The 13,554-nt window shown below is 47.9% G+C and overlaps 1 protein-coding gene across 7 annotated transcripts in view; it reads left to right on the top strand.

Annotated features, from left to right (window-relative positions):
• MAPRE3 (microtubule associated protein RP/EB family member 3) overlaps positions 1 to 13,031 on the top strand; it is a 50,923-nt gene extending 37,892 nt beyond the window's left edge. For 6 of the 7 annotated variants that reach the window (XM_077330529.1, XM_077330548.1, XM_077330539.1 and 3 more), the window contains exons 2-7: positions 2,862 to 2,989; positions 3,245 to 3,390; positions 7,582 to 7,783; positions 9,603 to 9,754; positions 11,668 to 11,820; positions 11,916 to 13,031. In XM_077330529.1, the coding sequence (XP_077186644.1) occupies positions 2,862 to 2,989; positions 3,245 to 3,390; positions 7,582 to 7,783; positions 9,603 to 9,754; positions 11,668 to 11,820; positions 11,916 to 11,987 (853 nt within the window). In that variant the 3' untranslated portion in view covers positions 11,988 to 13,031. The remainder of the gene's footprint in view (positions 1 to 2,861; positions 2,990 to 3,244; positions 3,391 to 7,581; positions 7,784 to 9,602; positions 9,755 to 11,667; positions 11,821 to 11,915) is intronic. The other variant, XM_077330511.1, reaches the window with a different exon arrangement.
• Positions 13,032 to 13,554: the final 523 nt, after the last annotated feature.

The raw sequence follows: 13,554 nt of genomic DNA, 5'->3' as shown, positions 1-13,554 counted from the left end.
CTCTGCTTTGTCTGCAGTAGTGAAAGTATTTAACCCCTTAATCTGATTGGATCCAGCTGTTCCTCAATGCCCCATTTGGGGGTTGGAGTGTGAGTGGTGGAAGGAAGGATTAGTTTGGGAGTTTTACATGGTAGGCCGATACTACTCCACAGTGGTCTCTCAGGCTGCATCAGCAGCAACAGACCTAAGTGGAATGAGGAAGTCTGGAAGATGTTGGGTTTTTCAGTGGGCCTGGACATCGCTGAGGGTTTTGCAAGAGATTCAAATATCCGTACTGTAATGAGGGATTTCAGAAAAATTGCACATTTTGCAGATGCGAAGAATGCACATTTGGCAGCACTCTGTTGAAGGACAGTATTTCTTTTGGGGGGTTTCCCCTCCAATTTGGGAAATTTGGAGGAGCACTCAAGAGGGGAAATCTTATGAAATACTTTTTTGTTTTAGAATGAATAAACTGCTTTGGAAGGCAAGGTTTTCACACTTAAAATATATAGTATGAAAAAGTCTGAGAACTTTGTCTAGTGGAATAACTGGGAAATTTGAAGAACTATTTTTTGAAGGGAAAATAACACAGCAAAATAGTAAGATAAACCTTGCCTTGCCTTACAAAGCATTTCACTCATTCCAATTGTACAGTATGAGTAAGTCTGAAAAGATTCTCAGTTTTCCTAATGGAGAATTGGAAGGAACTGTTTTATACTGTAGACCTATACAAATACAAAATTCTGAAGGGTGTTTTTTTTGTTTAAATGTAAATAATTTTGGCGACCATCAATATGCTTTCATGTGTTTAAGGATAATTATAGAAGAGTTCAGTGTTTTCAGTGCTCTAACCTTGAGCTTAATATCCAGACAGTCCTATTTACTGTGACTTGGTCCAAAGGAAGTTTCTCTCTAAAATACTTTCATATGCTTACTACATTTTTTTCCTGTCTTCAACTTTTATTTTTCCTACCCCTCCGATGGCAAAAGATTTATGTGCTGTGGTGGCCTAGGATGCAGAAGTTTGCAACTCTTTGTAAAGTACCGTCTATACTTGGAAGTTTTTATTATAGAAAATTAGGATATTCCTAAATAGTATATGCCAGCTAAGTTATAAACGATGCATTTTATGTTGTTCAATTAGTAAATGAAGTTTAGGTTTGATTTGAAAGTAAGTAAGGCATTTACCTTGTCTCTCACACACACCCCAATTTATTTTTTCCACCTCCTGTGACAAAAAGACATTCTTCTTCCTGGGACTTCAAAGATTTTGGAAGACTTAGAGCAGGAGTAGTCAAACTGTGGTCCTCCAGATGTCCATGGACTACAATTCTCATGAGCCCCTGCCAGCAAATGTTCATGGGAATTGTAGTCCATGAAAATCTGAAGGGCCATAGTTTGACTACCCCTGACTTAGAGGAAGGTGGGGCAGTATGTCCTGTTTTTTCAAAAATCAGATTCCTAGGCACCCCAGTTTTTCATTTTCCACCTCAGCTAGTGGCCTGTGGCTGTGAGGTGGAATTTGGAGACAGAGAGAATGCTTGGAGGAGAGACGGACTCTCCCAAACTAGGATAAAGGGATACTGCATGAAAAAAATCACCCTGGCATGCTGCTGATATGTCTTGCACTCTTTAGAGAAAGGGGGATTAGGAAAGGAGTCCAGCAGCTGCTAAGCTGCTTATCAGTCATTAAATGAAGTGCCCTCCCTCCAGTGTGGTCTGTCCATTCTGAGGTCTGTCCCCCAACTGAATGAGAAGTGGGCCTTCCCCCCCTTAAGCTGCGCCCCTCCCCGCATCAGCCAACAGCCCACTTCAGTGCAAAAGATCCCAGTGAAACCTGCCTTGCCTTGCCTTCACCCTCTCTTGACCCTTCTGACAGTAAAATCACAGCTCAGAAAGCAGCAATGGAAGACCAGCCTGGCCTCAGGCCCCATACAGTTTACAGGAAAATATAAAGCAACAGAACATTTTCCTAAAAAGCAGCGGGCAGGGATGATAAGTAAAGCACCAGGCAAAAGCAACCCCAAATTCAAAGAGAAATTAAGCACAGCCCTAATAAATCCCATTAACTGCATAATCAGCCCCAGGAGAACAAGCCCATCTTGGCCTAGCACTGAAAAGGTAGCAAAGAGAGAACCAGGTGGATGGCCTTTGAGAGAGAGTTCTGTAATTGGTGTACACTACAGAGGAGGCCCTCTTCCTAGTAGCCCCCCAGCAGACTAAAGACCTCTCATTTGTGAACACAGTTATATCTGGTGTTATGTCTGTGCAACCACCTGTGTAAGAAAGAGCCAGTGTGAGTTCACTTTGCAAGTGAAACTGAAGACCAGTAGCTGGTTAAACATGTGGTTTCAATTGCATATTCATCTGTACATGCAATTAACTCAGCATATGTCCAAAGAAAAATAAAGTGCACATGCTGCACAAATCGTACACATAATGTGAACATGGTTGGGGGGGCACAGGGGGAAGGACTTTGGGGTTATCTCCAGTGCTAGGTGAGTTCACATGGATAGATGTGAGGGTAGGGAATAGTTGGAAAACTGGGATTACAAATGATCTACAGAGATCAGTTCACCTAGAGAAAATGGCTGCTTTGGAAAATGGAGACTGTGGCATTAGATCCTTTCCTTCCCCAAACCCACCTCTCCCCAGGCTCCGCCCCCAAAATGTCCAGGTATTTCCCAACCCAAAGGTGGACCAGTGGTCTGGTGTCGTATAAGGCAGCCTGATGCATCTGTCTCCTTGTAGCTTACTGCCGTCTGCATTGTATAAGTGAATTTGTGAGAATGGAGCACATTGCTGGCTCTGCTTCCTGGGCAGGGGCTGAACCTTAACCAATTGTTTCCTGATCAACGTTTTCTCTCTTTCTCATGAAGTTGGGGCATGGCCGTCAATGTGTATTCCACATCTGTGACTAGCGAGAACCTAAGTCGCCATGACATGCTAGCATGGGTCAACGACTCCCTGCAGCTCAACTACACCAAGATCGAACAGCTCTGCTCAGGTACTGTGAGGAATCAGAAAGGAGTTGAGGGGTGGGGGTAGCATGGCTGCCCTGATAGCCGCTTTGTGACCTGCAGAAATCCACTAGGCTTTGAGCATTGTTGCTAGGGATTAAGTGACAGCTGCAGAGCTGGAGAGAGAAGCAGATCCCTAAAATAATGTAGGTCCCTAGTCAGGATGTGAGGAACAGAGATGTGTGTGAAAAGCCACTATTTACATTCCTGTCTTTCTACCTCTGTACTCCCCTCTCTTTCAGGTGCTGCTTACTGCCAGTTCATGGACATGTTGTTCCCAGGCTGCATCCATTTGAGGAAGGTGAAATTTCAGGCCAAGTTGGAGCATGAGTATATCCACAATTTCAAAGTGTTGCAGGCAGCCTTCAAAAAGATGGGTGTGGACAAGGTGGGTCTATTTCTTTATTAACAGCCCGCCTGTCTTCATAGTTCAGGGTTCAATTGTGAACACAGGAAGAGCTATATAAATGCTAAGCAATAACTATGACTTCTAAATACTTGCTTCACCCAAAAGCAGAAGACATCTTGAGATGAGGGGGTTTCTCACCCCTCATCTCAGGGAGGTAGGACTTTTTTTTCCTTTCGATTTCCTTGTGGGCGTGTCAGCATTCCCCAGTTCTTTCCTGCCTCTGTTACAGGGAGAGCAGCTATTTGCTTCGCTAACAGTTTGCTTCTATTTCTAACTTAATTCCTAATTCTAAATGTATTCTAATCTAACTACTACTCTTATCTGATTCCTAAATTCTATAGTGCTTCTAGCAGAGTTTCAACTGTCTTCAGAGAGTTTAGTGGTACCTTGTGGCTTAGTGCAGTGTTCCCCAACCACCATGCCGGGCCGCGAAGGCCCTGGCACCAGGCCGCGGTTCCCTCCCCCCCCCCCCCGCAGTAAGAAACTTCCCAGGCTGCGGCCCAGCAAGCTTCTTACTGTGGGGGGGGGGGCGAGAGGGAAGCAGGAAGTGCCGCACATGCATGTTTGCGGCCGTGCATGGCGCATATGCAGCCGCGCATGTGCGGCCGGGCAATTGCCCTCCCTGCTGCCACCGGTCCAACCTGTAAAAGGTTGCGGACCACTGGCTTAGTGGACCTCCTCAATCTCAGTTCATCGCAGCCGCAGCTTTCCCAACACGATCCTTCTTGCAATGGCATCCAAACAATTTCCTCTCTGAGGACAACATGGCCGTTTCGGTCTTTGAGGGCAATCAACAGCTCCCTGGGCCAGCAGGTGGTTACCAAAAGCTATGCCATAGAATTCAATGCACCTCACTGGAAAGATTTTTAAGATCGCCTGTCAGCATGTGATCAGAAAAGAGGCTCCGCACATTAACAGCAATAGACTACCTTCTCCAGATACAGGCCATAGAACCAGTACCACCAGAAGACCTAGGGAAAGTCCTCTATTCTATCTTTTTCACAGTCCCAAAAAGAAATGGTGATTGGCGGGCCATTCTGGACCTGAAGTGCCTGAACCAATTGGTCAGATACAAAAGTTTCCAGATGGAAACATTTTGCTCCATCATAGAGGCCATTCAGGAAAGGGAATTCCTGACATGGTTAGTTCTTCAGGAAGTATACCTGCATGTCCCTATAAGACTAGTTCACAGGCAGTTCCTTCGATTCTGTGTAGAGTATTGTCATTTTCAATTCAGGGCCCTCCCTTTTGGCCTCTCATCGGCTCCTCAAGTCTTCTCATCAATCCTGTTGTGGTCCTGAGGGAACAAAAGATACATATTAATCCGTATTTAGACAACCTCCTTATAAGGTCTGCATTTCTGCCTCGTGCTCACATCAACACCAATACAGTCATTGCGACATTAAGGGAATTTGGATTTATCATAAACCTGCAAAAGAGTCTTCTAGCTCCCTCTCAATGCCTGGAGCATCCGGGCACAATTATAGATACTCAGAAAGGAATGCTGTTGACTACCCACAAGAAGGCGGTGAAAACTAGGGAAATGGCAATCCCGGTCATCTGCAGCAAGTCTCTCTCCTTGATGTTTCTGGTGAGCCTATTGGGTCTCATGGTCTCCTGCATGGAAACTCTGCAGTGGGCATGCCAGGCAGCTATAAGCATTGTTAAGACCTCATCAGTTCAGCATAATGTACAGGACAGATAAATCCTTGACAGTGACGCCATCGGTGAAGCAGAGCCTCCAGTGGTGGATGGTCATCTCTACTTGACAGCGGGAAAAAGATTCCTTCTTCACCAGCAGTTGGAGATCTTCATAGATGTCAGCCTGCTATGTTGGGGAACCATCTCACAGGGCAAGCTGGTCCAGGGGACATGGTCCAGTCTCGAAAAATCCTTCCTAATAAATCTTTTGGAACTGAGAGCCGTATTTCTAGCTCTCCAACATCTGAAGGTGGTGACCGGGACACCAATATTGATTCGGACAGACAACATGGTAACAAGAGCATATATAAATCACCAAGGGGGGGGGTCTAGATCTTCTCATCTCCATATGGAAGCTCTCAGGATCCTGAGGTGGGCCAAATTTCACCTCCAGTCCATACATGCAGAGCACATATAGGGAACAGAAAATTGCCAGGCAGATTGGCTCAGCAGGTGGATGATATCAGAAGGAGAGTGGGCTCTAAAGCAGGGAGCTTTTCACCAGATAACCCAATTATTTGGATTTCCTGTAGTAGATGTCCTTCATTAAGAACCACTGCGGCACCTGGAGCTGGAGTGGTTCCACTTAGTTGCCTGGAAACTGAACGGCAGTCTTTCTTAAAGGCCGGCTATAGCCTTAGGGTATCGGATATGATGCTTTCAGCAAGAAGAAAATCTACTTCTAAAATATATGAGTGCATGTGGAAAACATTTAGGCTCAGGTATAAAAGGAAGCATATATCTCATACAAAGCCCGGATTAAGGGACGTTTTGGAGTTTCTCCAGGACAGCCTAGAACAAGGAAGTCCACGCAGGCAGGTAGCAGCAGTCTCAATTCCTAGAATACGGAAGGTACGTCTTTCTCAACATCCTCATATTACTCGATTCTTGAAGGGAACATCATTACTTGGTCCTGCAATTTGTCATAGGTTTCCAGCCTGGAAGCTGGTGCTTAACATGCTCACGAAGCATCCCTTTGAGCTGATTGCAGGTATCAGTCTCAAACTGTTACACACGAAGACACTATTTTTGCTGGCCATAACATCAGCAAGATGTATTTTGGAGCTGGGGGCTCTCTTTGTGAATCCGAAGCTATGCATGTTTCACAAGGACAAAGTCACCTTACCCTTGGAATCGTCCTTTATTCCAAAAATAAACTCCTCATTTCATAGATCCCAGGAGATACATCTTCCCACTTTCTGTCCCAATCCTAAACACCATCTGGACAGGTCCTGGCACAATCTGGATATCAGACGGGCCTTCAAGGCATTTCTCATCAGAACGGCTGACTTTAGGAAAACAGAATTCATTTTTATCTTGGTGTCTGCACCTAATAAAGGGTTCAAGGATGTCTAAGTCCTTCCTGAGTAGATGCCTTAGGGACTGTATTGTGGAAGCATATAGGGTGTTAGGGATTACAGTACCAGAAGGTATACTGGCGCACTCTGTACGTAGTGCAGGCACTACAGCTGCACTTCTCAATCAAGCCCCTATAGAAGAAATTTGTAGTGCAGCTACCTGGTCCTCAATCTCTACATTCACTAAGCACTATAAAGTAGACATGTTTAGTTCTGCAGATCACAGAATCATAGAGTTGGAAGGAACCATATAGGCCATCTAGTCCAACCCCCTGCTCAATGCAGGATTAGCCCTAAGCATCCTAAAGCATCCAAGAAAAGTGTGTATCCAACCTTTGCTTGAAGACTGCCAGTGAGGGGGAGCTCACCACCTCCTTAGGCAGCCTATTCCACTGCTGAACTACTCTGACTGTGAAAAATGCACGATGTAATTAATATGTAAGCAACTTTCCACCCTGGACACTGCTCGGGGAGGTCCTAAGATGTCTTCCACCTCTGGGGAGAATGACCATTGGTCTTACCTGTAAGGGGTCCTTCTCCCCTGAGGTACAGGAAGACATCTTTATCCCTCCATAGAGGGATGTTGTTCTTTCTCCTATGTTTTTTCTGATGTTTGTCGATCAGCATGTTAGTGTATACCTTAGCATTAATTGCTTCTCCTTCGGGTTCTTGATATTTCTGCGTGAGGAATGCTTTTTGTTCAGTTGTTCTAAGTTTTTTAGTAGTGCCAGTCATTGCAGAGCAGTGATGGAAGTCTCAAACTGGGGAATGCTGGCACGCCCACACAGAAACAGGAAGGAAAAAAAAGTCCTGCCTCCCTGAGATGAGTGGTGAGAAACATGCCTCATCTCAAGATGTCTTCCTGTACTTCTGGGGAGAAAGACCAATGGTCATTTTTTTTTAGTGTAGCTTGTCATTTTTTTTTCATAGTAATCACTCCAGCAATTGTAGTTACCCATGAAGGCCATTCATATTCCTAAAGCTTGCCTGCAATCTTGCCCATTTCTGTTCTTTGACTGTGGGGCAGGGTTGATAAATTTGAAAAGGGCTGCTCACAGAAGCCTGATAACAACTTCTTATCCTTTCATACGATGGACTCGTGTGGCTGCAGATCATCCCAGTAGAGAGGTTGGTGAAGGGGAAGTTCCAAGACAACTTTGAGTTCATTCAGTGGTTTAAGAAATTCTTCGACGCCAACTATGATGGGAAGGAGTACAATCCGTTGCTGGCGAGGCAAGGCCAAGACGTGGCCCCCCCTCCAAACCCAGGTGATCAGAACTTCAACAAATCCAAGAAACCCATTGGCACTGCAGGTAATGTTGCCAGGGAGGGCTGGCACCCCAGGATCCCGCCTCTAGCATGACCTCAGCTCCTTGGCATCCAGCTTGGCAGTTTCCTGGGGGCACACAGGGTGGGCAGGGAAAAGAGTGTCCAGCTCTGTTGGCTTGGGAAGTTACAGCCTGCTGTGTGGCATGTGGACTTTGGAGAGGTGCTGAGAAATGCTCCAGCGGCCAGATATGCAAGAGCATCAGACTCACCCAAGCAAGCCTCTGCCTACCTTTCCCTGAGGATAATATATATCCTCGCGGGCTGCTGTGTTTGAGTGGGTGGAAACTGACTGCATTGCATGCTGGCTCCTGTGATCCCCTGGGCAACAGTTAGGTCTGCTTCTCTTGGAATCTCTTGCTCAGCCTCACTAGCTACTCTTTCCCTGAAGAAATTTGGAACTGGGACCCACCAATCTGGCTCTGCAGCCCTGGGCAGGTCTTACCTGCATGGGTGAGTGACTTGCTATGGAAGCCAAAGTGCTGCCTGCTTAGAGCTTCTCTGTCCCCATCTTCTCTGTTCTCTTCCCACCGCTGTGAGGAATTACGTGGTCCCTGTTAGACAAGTTAGGTGGAGGGCTGAGGCCAAGAATGTGCTTGAGTTCAAAGACCTGTGAACTTGGGGCTCCTCTTCAGAGGTTTAGCACTGGCTGGTCTGGGATGTTTATTACTATTCTGTCCTGCCCTTAGGCTGGAAAGTGGCTCTTCACCCAAGGCTTCCCTGGGAGCTTTTCCACCCCTAAACCTACCATTCTTTGTGGGTGGCTGCATCTTCCAGTCCCCCTGATCATAACAAGGGGATGAGGCTTCCCCTACTCCACAGCCATAGTTCCTCGCAGCCTCCATAATGCCTCTGGAGTTGAACTCTGCCAGAACCAGAGCACTTTGCGCTTCTCACTGTGGTGGTTGCAGGGACTCTTGGTCTTTTATAGAAAAGCATTCCCAGTCTGTTTATGTGAGATTGGGGTGGGGAGAGTCTGAGGGCAAAGGAAATGGAGCCTTTGGGCCGAACAGGGCTCAAGGGGGAGGGTTCAGACAACCATCTTTTGTTGTCATTGAGGTTGCTTCTCCAAGGAGAGAAAATGCCTGCCTTGTGGTGAGTCATCCAGTGCGGAGTGGTTCATTGGAGTGACTTGCATCTCGTGACAGGTACAGGGCAGAGGGAAAAGGTGCGCGTATGAATGGAGAGTTGGAAGGCCAGGAAATCACAAATGGAAGCAGCCTCTAAGTTCTGCATGGCTCTGCCCAGCTGGGTCTGCTTGCTTCTCTGTGTAACGGTGGCAGCACCCTTTGGGGCAGCTTTGGGGCTGGCTGAGGGAACAGTGTGTGGCTGGGGGATGTGACTCCTTTTTCCTGCATGTAGCTTCATGCTGCCTGTTGTGGTGGTGGTGATGGTTCGTCTGCCCCCAAGGTACCAGCCTCTGCTCCAGTGGGGTGGGGATTGGGCAAAGTTGATAGGAGTTCCTTTCTCTAGCAAGGGTCATTCCTGAATCCCCACAGTTTTGGCAGTGAGCCCAGAATTAAGAAGCACCTGTCTGTGTGCCTTTCTCTCTAGTGATGTAGAAGCAAAAAGAAGCCTGGTTTTGCCTGATCTTCCTCTTCTCTGCTTCCCAAATGGTCATCACTTTTCTGCAACCAGTACAGGGCCTCTGACCATCCATGTACAGACATGCACAGTCTTCTCCCCCCACCCCAAAGCGTGCTTCAGACTTGCACCTTCCAGGGTCTTCTAGTCTGTTATGTTTGGGGCTAGTCAGTCAGGGGACTCATAGTAACTTCTCTTTCTCTCTCTGGCTTCTTCATAAAGTCCCGCAGAGAACCTCCCCAACGGGCCCTAAGAACTTGCAGAATCCAGCCAGGATGAACATCGCTCCCAGCAATATTGTACGGAAAAACACCCCTCTGGCCCGGAATGGAGGCAGCGAAGCCGATGCCCAGATCTTGGAGTTAAACCAGCAGGTGCGGGGTGGGGATGGTGGTTTTGGTTTCTTAGAGGAATGTGAAAGGGATGTGGGTGGGGTGGGGGTTGTCTCCTTAGAGCAGCCCAGTGAATTGCAGAAAGAGCTCCCGCCCTCCTCCCTCAGTCATGGTCAGTTGGATGGCAGGATACCTACACCCTCCCTTCCCCCCATCCTTACAGTAATGATTTGTTTGCTGCTACTCAAAGTGCAGCTGTTGGGCTTCTGCTGCTGCTTGAATGGCAAGTGCCTCAGCTTGGCTCCTGTCCTCATTGAGAGAGCCCCTAGCTCAGTGGCAGAATGCACCCTTTATGCAAGGTCCCAATTCAGTTGTTGGCATGTCCAGTTCAAGGAGGCTTGGAACAAGCTCTCTTGGCATATCTTCAAATCACTCCTTTGGCTGCTCACTCGTTGAATTCCCTTTAGGTGCGTTAGTGGCTGCTAACTAGCTGGCGCTCTCTTGTCCTTGCAATACCTGGGCTGCTTTGCTTTGTGGATAAGCTTTTGCCCACTTTCATGTTAGCGGTTGGGCATGCATGCTGCCTGTAAAAATGCATTGTGCAGACCATCAATGGACTCCTCTGCTGTGTGTGTGTGAGTGAGTGAATGGATGAAGTGTGGTATAATGCATGTTGTTATCTAAAATAGACTTGTCCCCTGAATATATCACGGGATCACACTGGGAATCCTCCGTGCTGTTCTGATCCTCTTCTCTCAGAGGATATCCTAGAGCTGGACTCAGCCACTAAAATGATGGAGCACCCTTCCTGTGGAAAATGGTCAAAACCTTTTAGCTTGAGAGGGAAAAAAATCCTTATAGGGGACCATAAAGAAGCCTGTTAAATCATGCCAACACACCTCATAGCGATTTCGGGGGGGGGGGCACTTTTAAAGGATGAAACTAGATATTTTCCTTTGTATATCAAGGATGAACTGGTCGGTTTTGGGGAACATTTTCATTCCTTGCCCATTGGCTGGGGGGATGGTCAGGAAAAACTGCTCACAAGCTGTCAGGGCAGAGCTTTCAAGTCAGGTTTTCTCTCTCACCCCCTCCCAAAACAAGAGGACACCTTTTTGCATGTAAGGAACTTTCCCAATGAATAGGCCCCCTTAGTATCAAGAACGTGACAGGGCATGGGTCCCAAGCCAGGGCTCCCAGTTCATCAGAGGCAAAGAGCTGCTTTCCAGTGCCAAGCTGGTTCCAGCGAGTGAGCATGCAGGCACTTTCTCAAGCCTGCTTCCTGGCTCCGGGCTGTTTTTTAAAAAGGCTTAGGTGGGTGCCTGTCAGCCTTTCCAGCCATTTGGTTTCATGGATGGTAACCTTCGTGTAGTTCTTTGTAAGTAGCAGCAGCAGCAGCGGAAGCTGGGGCATCATTTGGCAGAAGAACCTGTCTAACCCAGGCACCGGTTAGTTCAGTTACTTTCTCTGGAGCTCTCCGGAAACAGCCAAAACGTCTCCAGAGTTTTTAAAAAAATGCACACACCTAACACACATACCCGTCCACCCGTGGTAGAGAAGAGAGTTTTGTGACATCTGCTATCAGCAGAGACCCACACTGTGGGTGAAGATGTGAACTAGTTCTTTGTGACCCAGTACATGGCAGCCTTTCTTTCTCCACAATGGATCGATCAGTTTTGCATTTTCGTCCGCCCCAGTCAGATACTACAGATACTGCAAGGTGCAGCTCCCTCTGCCTCCGTGCAGGGAATTTGTCTTCGCACTGGAAGCACTAACCCCGTGCAAGTAACTTATTTGTTTTTAAAAATTGGTTGTAGACTACTCCTCACCCAGATACTGGGCTCACAGTGTGTGGGTATTCTAAAGTGAGCTTCCTGAAATGTTGGAGGAGGCACATGGCATTAGCAGCATCTGACTTGTATCCCTTTTTTTTCTGGCGCTCTCTCCTGGGGCAGTTGATGGACCTGAAGTTGACAGTGGACGGGCTGGAGAAAGAACGTGATTTCTACTTCAGCAAACTGCGAGACATCGAGCTGATCTGCCAGGAGCACGAGAGTGAGAACAGCCCCATCATCTCAGGCATCATAAGCATCCTGTATGCCACAGAGGTCAGTACAGGAAGGGCCTGTTTGCCCGTTGCCCTTTGGGTCCACCAAGGCAGCAGCTCGCCATGACTCTGAGCTTCTCCCCCTTGCCCTTGCAGGAAGGCTTTGCCCCGCCAGAAGACGATGAGCTGGATGTGCAACAGCATCCGGAGGACCAGGATGAATACTAGTTCCACACTCGCTCACTGTCTGCCATGACAGACCGCCCCATGCTCTTCACTGACCATGGACATTTAAGGTTTTTGCGTTGTACAGCCTCGTCCCGCACAGTCCACACATTATAACAGGTTTCTTACCAATGCAAGAGGCCCACAGTGGTTTCTGTGTGTTTCGCAGATCCTGCAGGATCTGCCCCACGATGACATGGTAAATAGGCAGCAGTAGAGGGAGGAGACCAGTGCTGTAAATAGGCCTGTGGTGGGGCAGGACGCCTGGCATGGTGCCCTGGGCTCCTTCCCCTCCTCGCCCTATCCCATCCCACCCCCATCTTCCTTATTTATTGAATTTTTCTTTCCAGTTGTCTTGGGTGTGAGCGCTCCCAACCCCCTTGTATTATATTGAGAGACAAATTCTTTGTATATTTTTCCGTACTGGATTTCGCTAGCACTTTGCCTGTTGTGTTCATGCTGAGCCAAGCTTTGGCACCCCCTCCTGGCTTTGGGGGTGGGGGTGTCCGAGCCTGGCGGAGGCCAAGCGCAGAACTGGAAGCTTGCTCCATGGGGTGGGGGTGGGGAAAGGGTTGGACTTGGAATATTTATTTATTGGGGTAGGGTGGATTTTAATGATGCTGCTGAGAATGTGGCTGCTCTGACATATCGAGTGGGCTTAAGGGGAGGGAAAGGAGAGCTCATTCTGTTTGGGGCTTCAGGGTGGAACCTGGGGGGGGGGCACAGCAGCCTTGCAGTTGAGGGCAGGTGGGTGAGTGGAAACGCCCCCCCCCCCCCGAATGACCTGTCTCCATAAATGCCTCTTACTTGAGTTCCAGCCAATTGCACTTGGGACTCTACCAACGAGGAGGGGCTTTGGGCCTCCTCCCCCACCCATGGTTCTGGCCCCACCAAGGTTTAGTTCATGCTGTTTTGACAAGATTGCCACACAGACTCTGCCTTGACCCCGTTCCCTGTTTGCATTGCCTGTCCAATCACAGACACCGGTGTGCAAAGCCTGCATCTGTGTTGCGTTTTATTTAAAATAAAACTTGTGTGGTTTAAAAACCTGTCCCGGTGTGTCTGTGCTCTGGAGTTCATCTGAGAGACTTTTCCGCCCGCCCTCGTGGACAGATGGGACCAGGGCACGCTTCAGGGCCTCCAAGAAGGCAGGGGGATGAAAGTGCCTGCAGAACCTTTGAGAAGACCAGCAGTCTTTTGTCTCCTACTTTGGCATTTCTTTTTTACAGAGGGAGAAGTTGTCTTTTTGTCACGGGGGGTGTGTGTGCACCCTTTGTGTGTGCACCATGCTGCTCAGAAATCAGATTCCAAGATAAAGACCAGGCTGTCCCATCCTGCGATAGTGGACAGTGTCATCAAGTCGCAGCTGATTCATGGCAACCCTCTTTAAAGGCAAGAGATGTTTCAAGGTGGTTTGCCATTGTCTGCCTCTGCATGGGAATCCTGGACTTCCTTGGTGGCCTTCCATCCATGTACTAACCAGGAGCAATCTTGCACAGCTTCTAAGATCTAACAAGATCAGGCTAGCCTAGTCAGGGCATTGTCCAACCATGCTTGCCTTTAAAATTAT

The sequence above is a fragment of the Paroedura picta genome, chromosome 1, assembly GCF_049243985.1.
Source record: "Paroedura picta isolate Pp20150507F chromosome 1, Ppicta_v3.0, whole genome shotgun sequence".
NCBI classification, from domain to species: domain Eukaryota; kingdom Metazoa; phylum Chordata; class Lepidosauria; order Squamata; family Gekkonidae; genus Paroedura; species Paroedura picta.
This window is presented reverse-complemented; position numbering and strand designations above follow the sequence as displayed.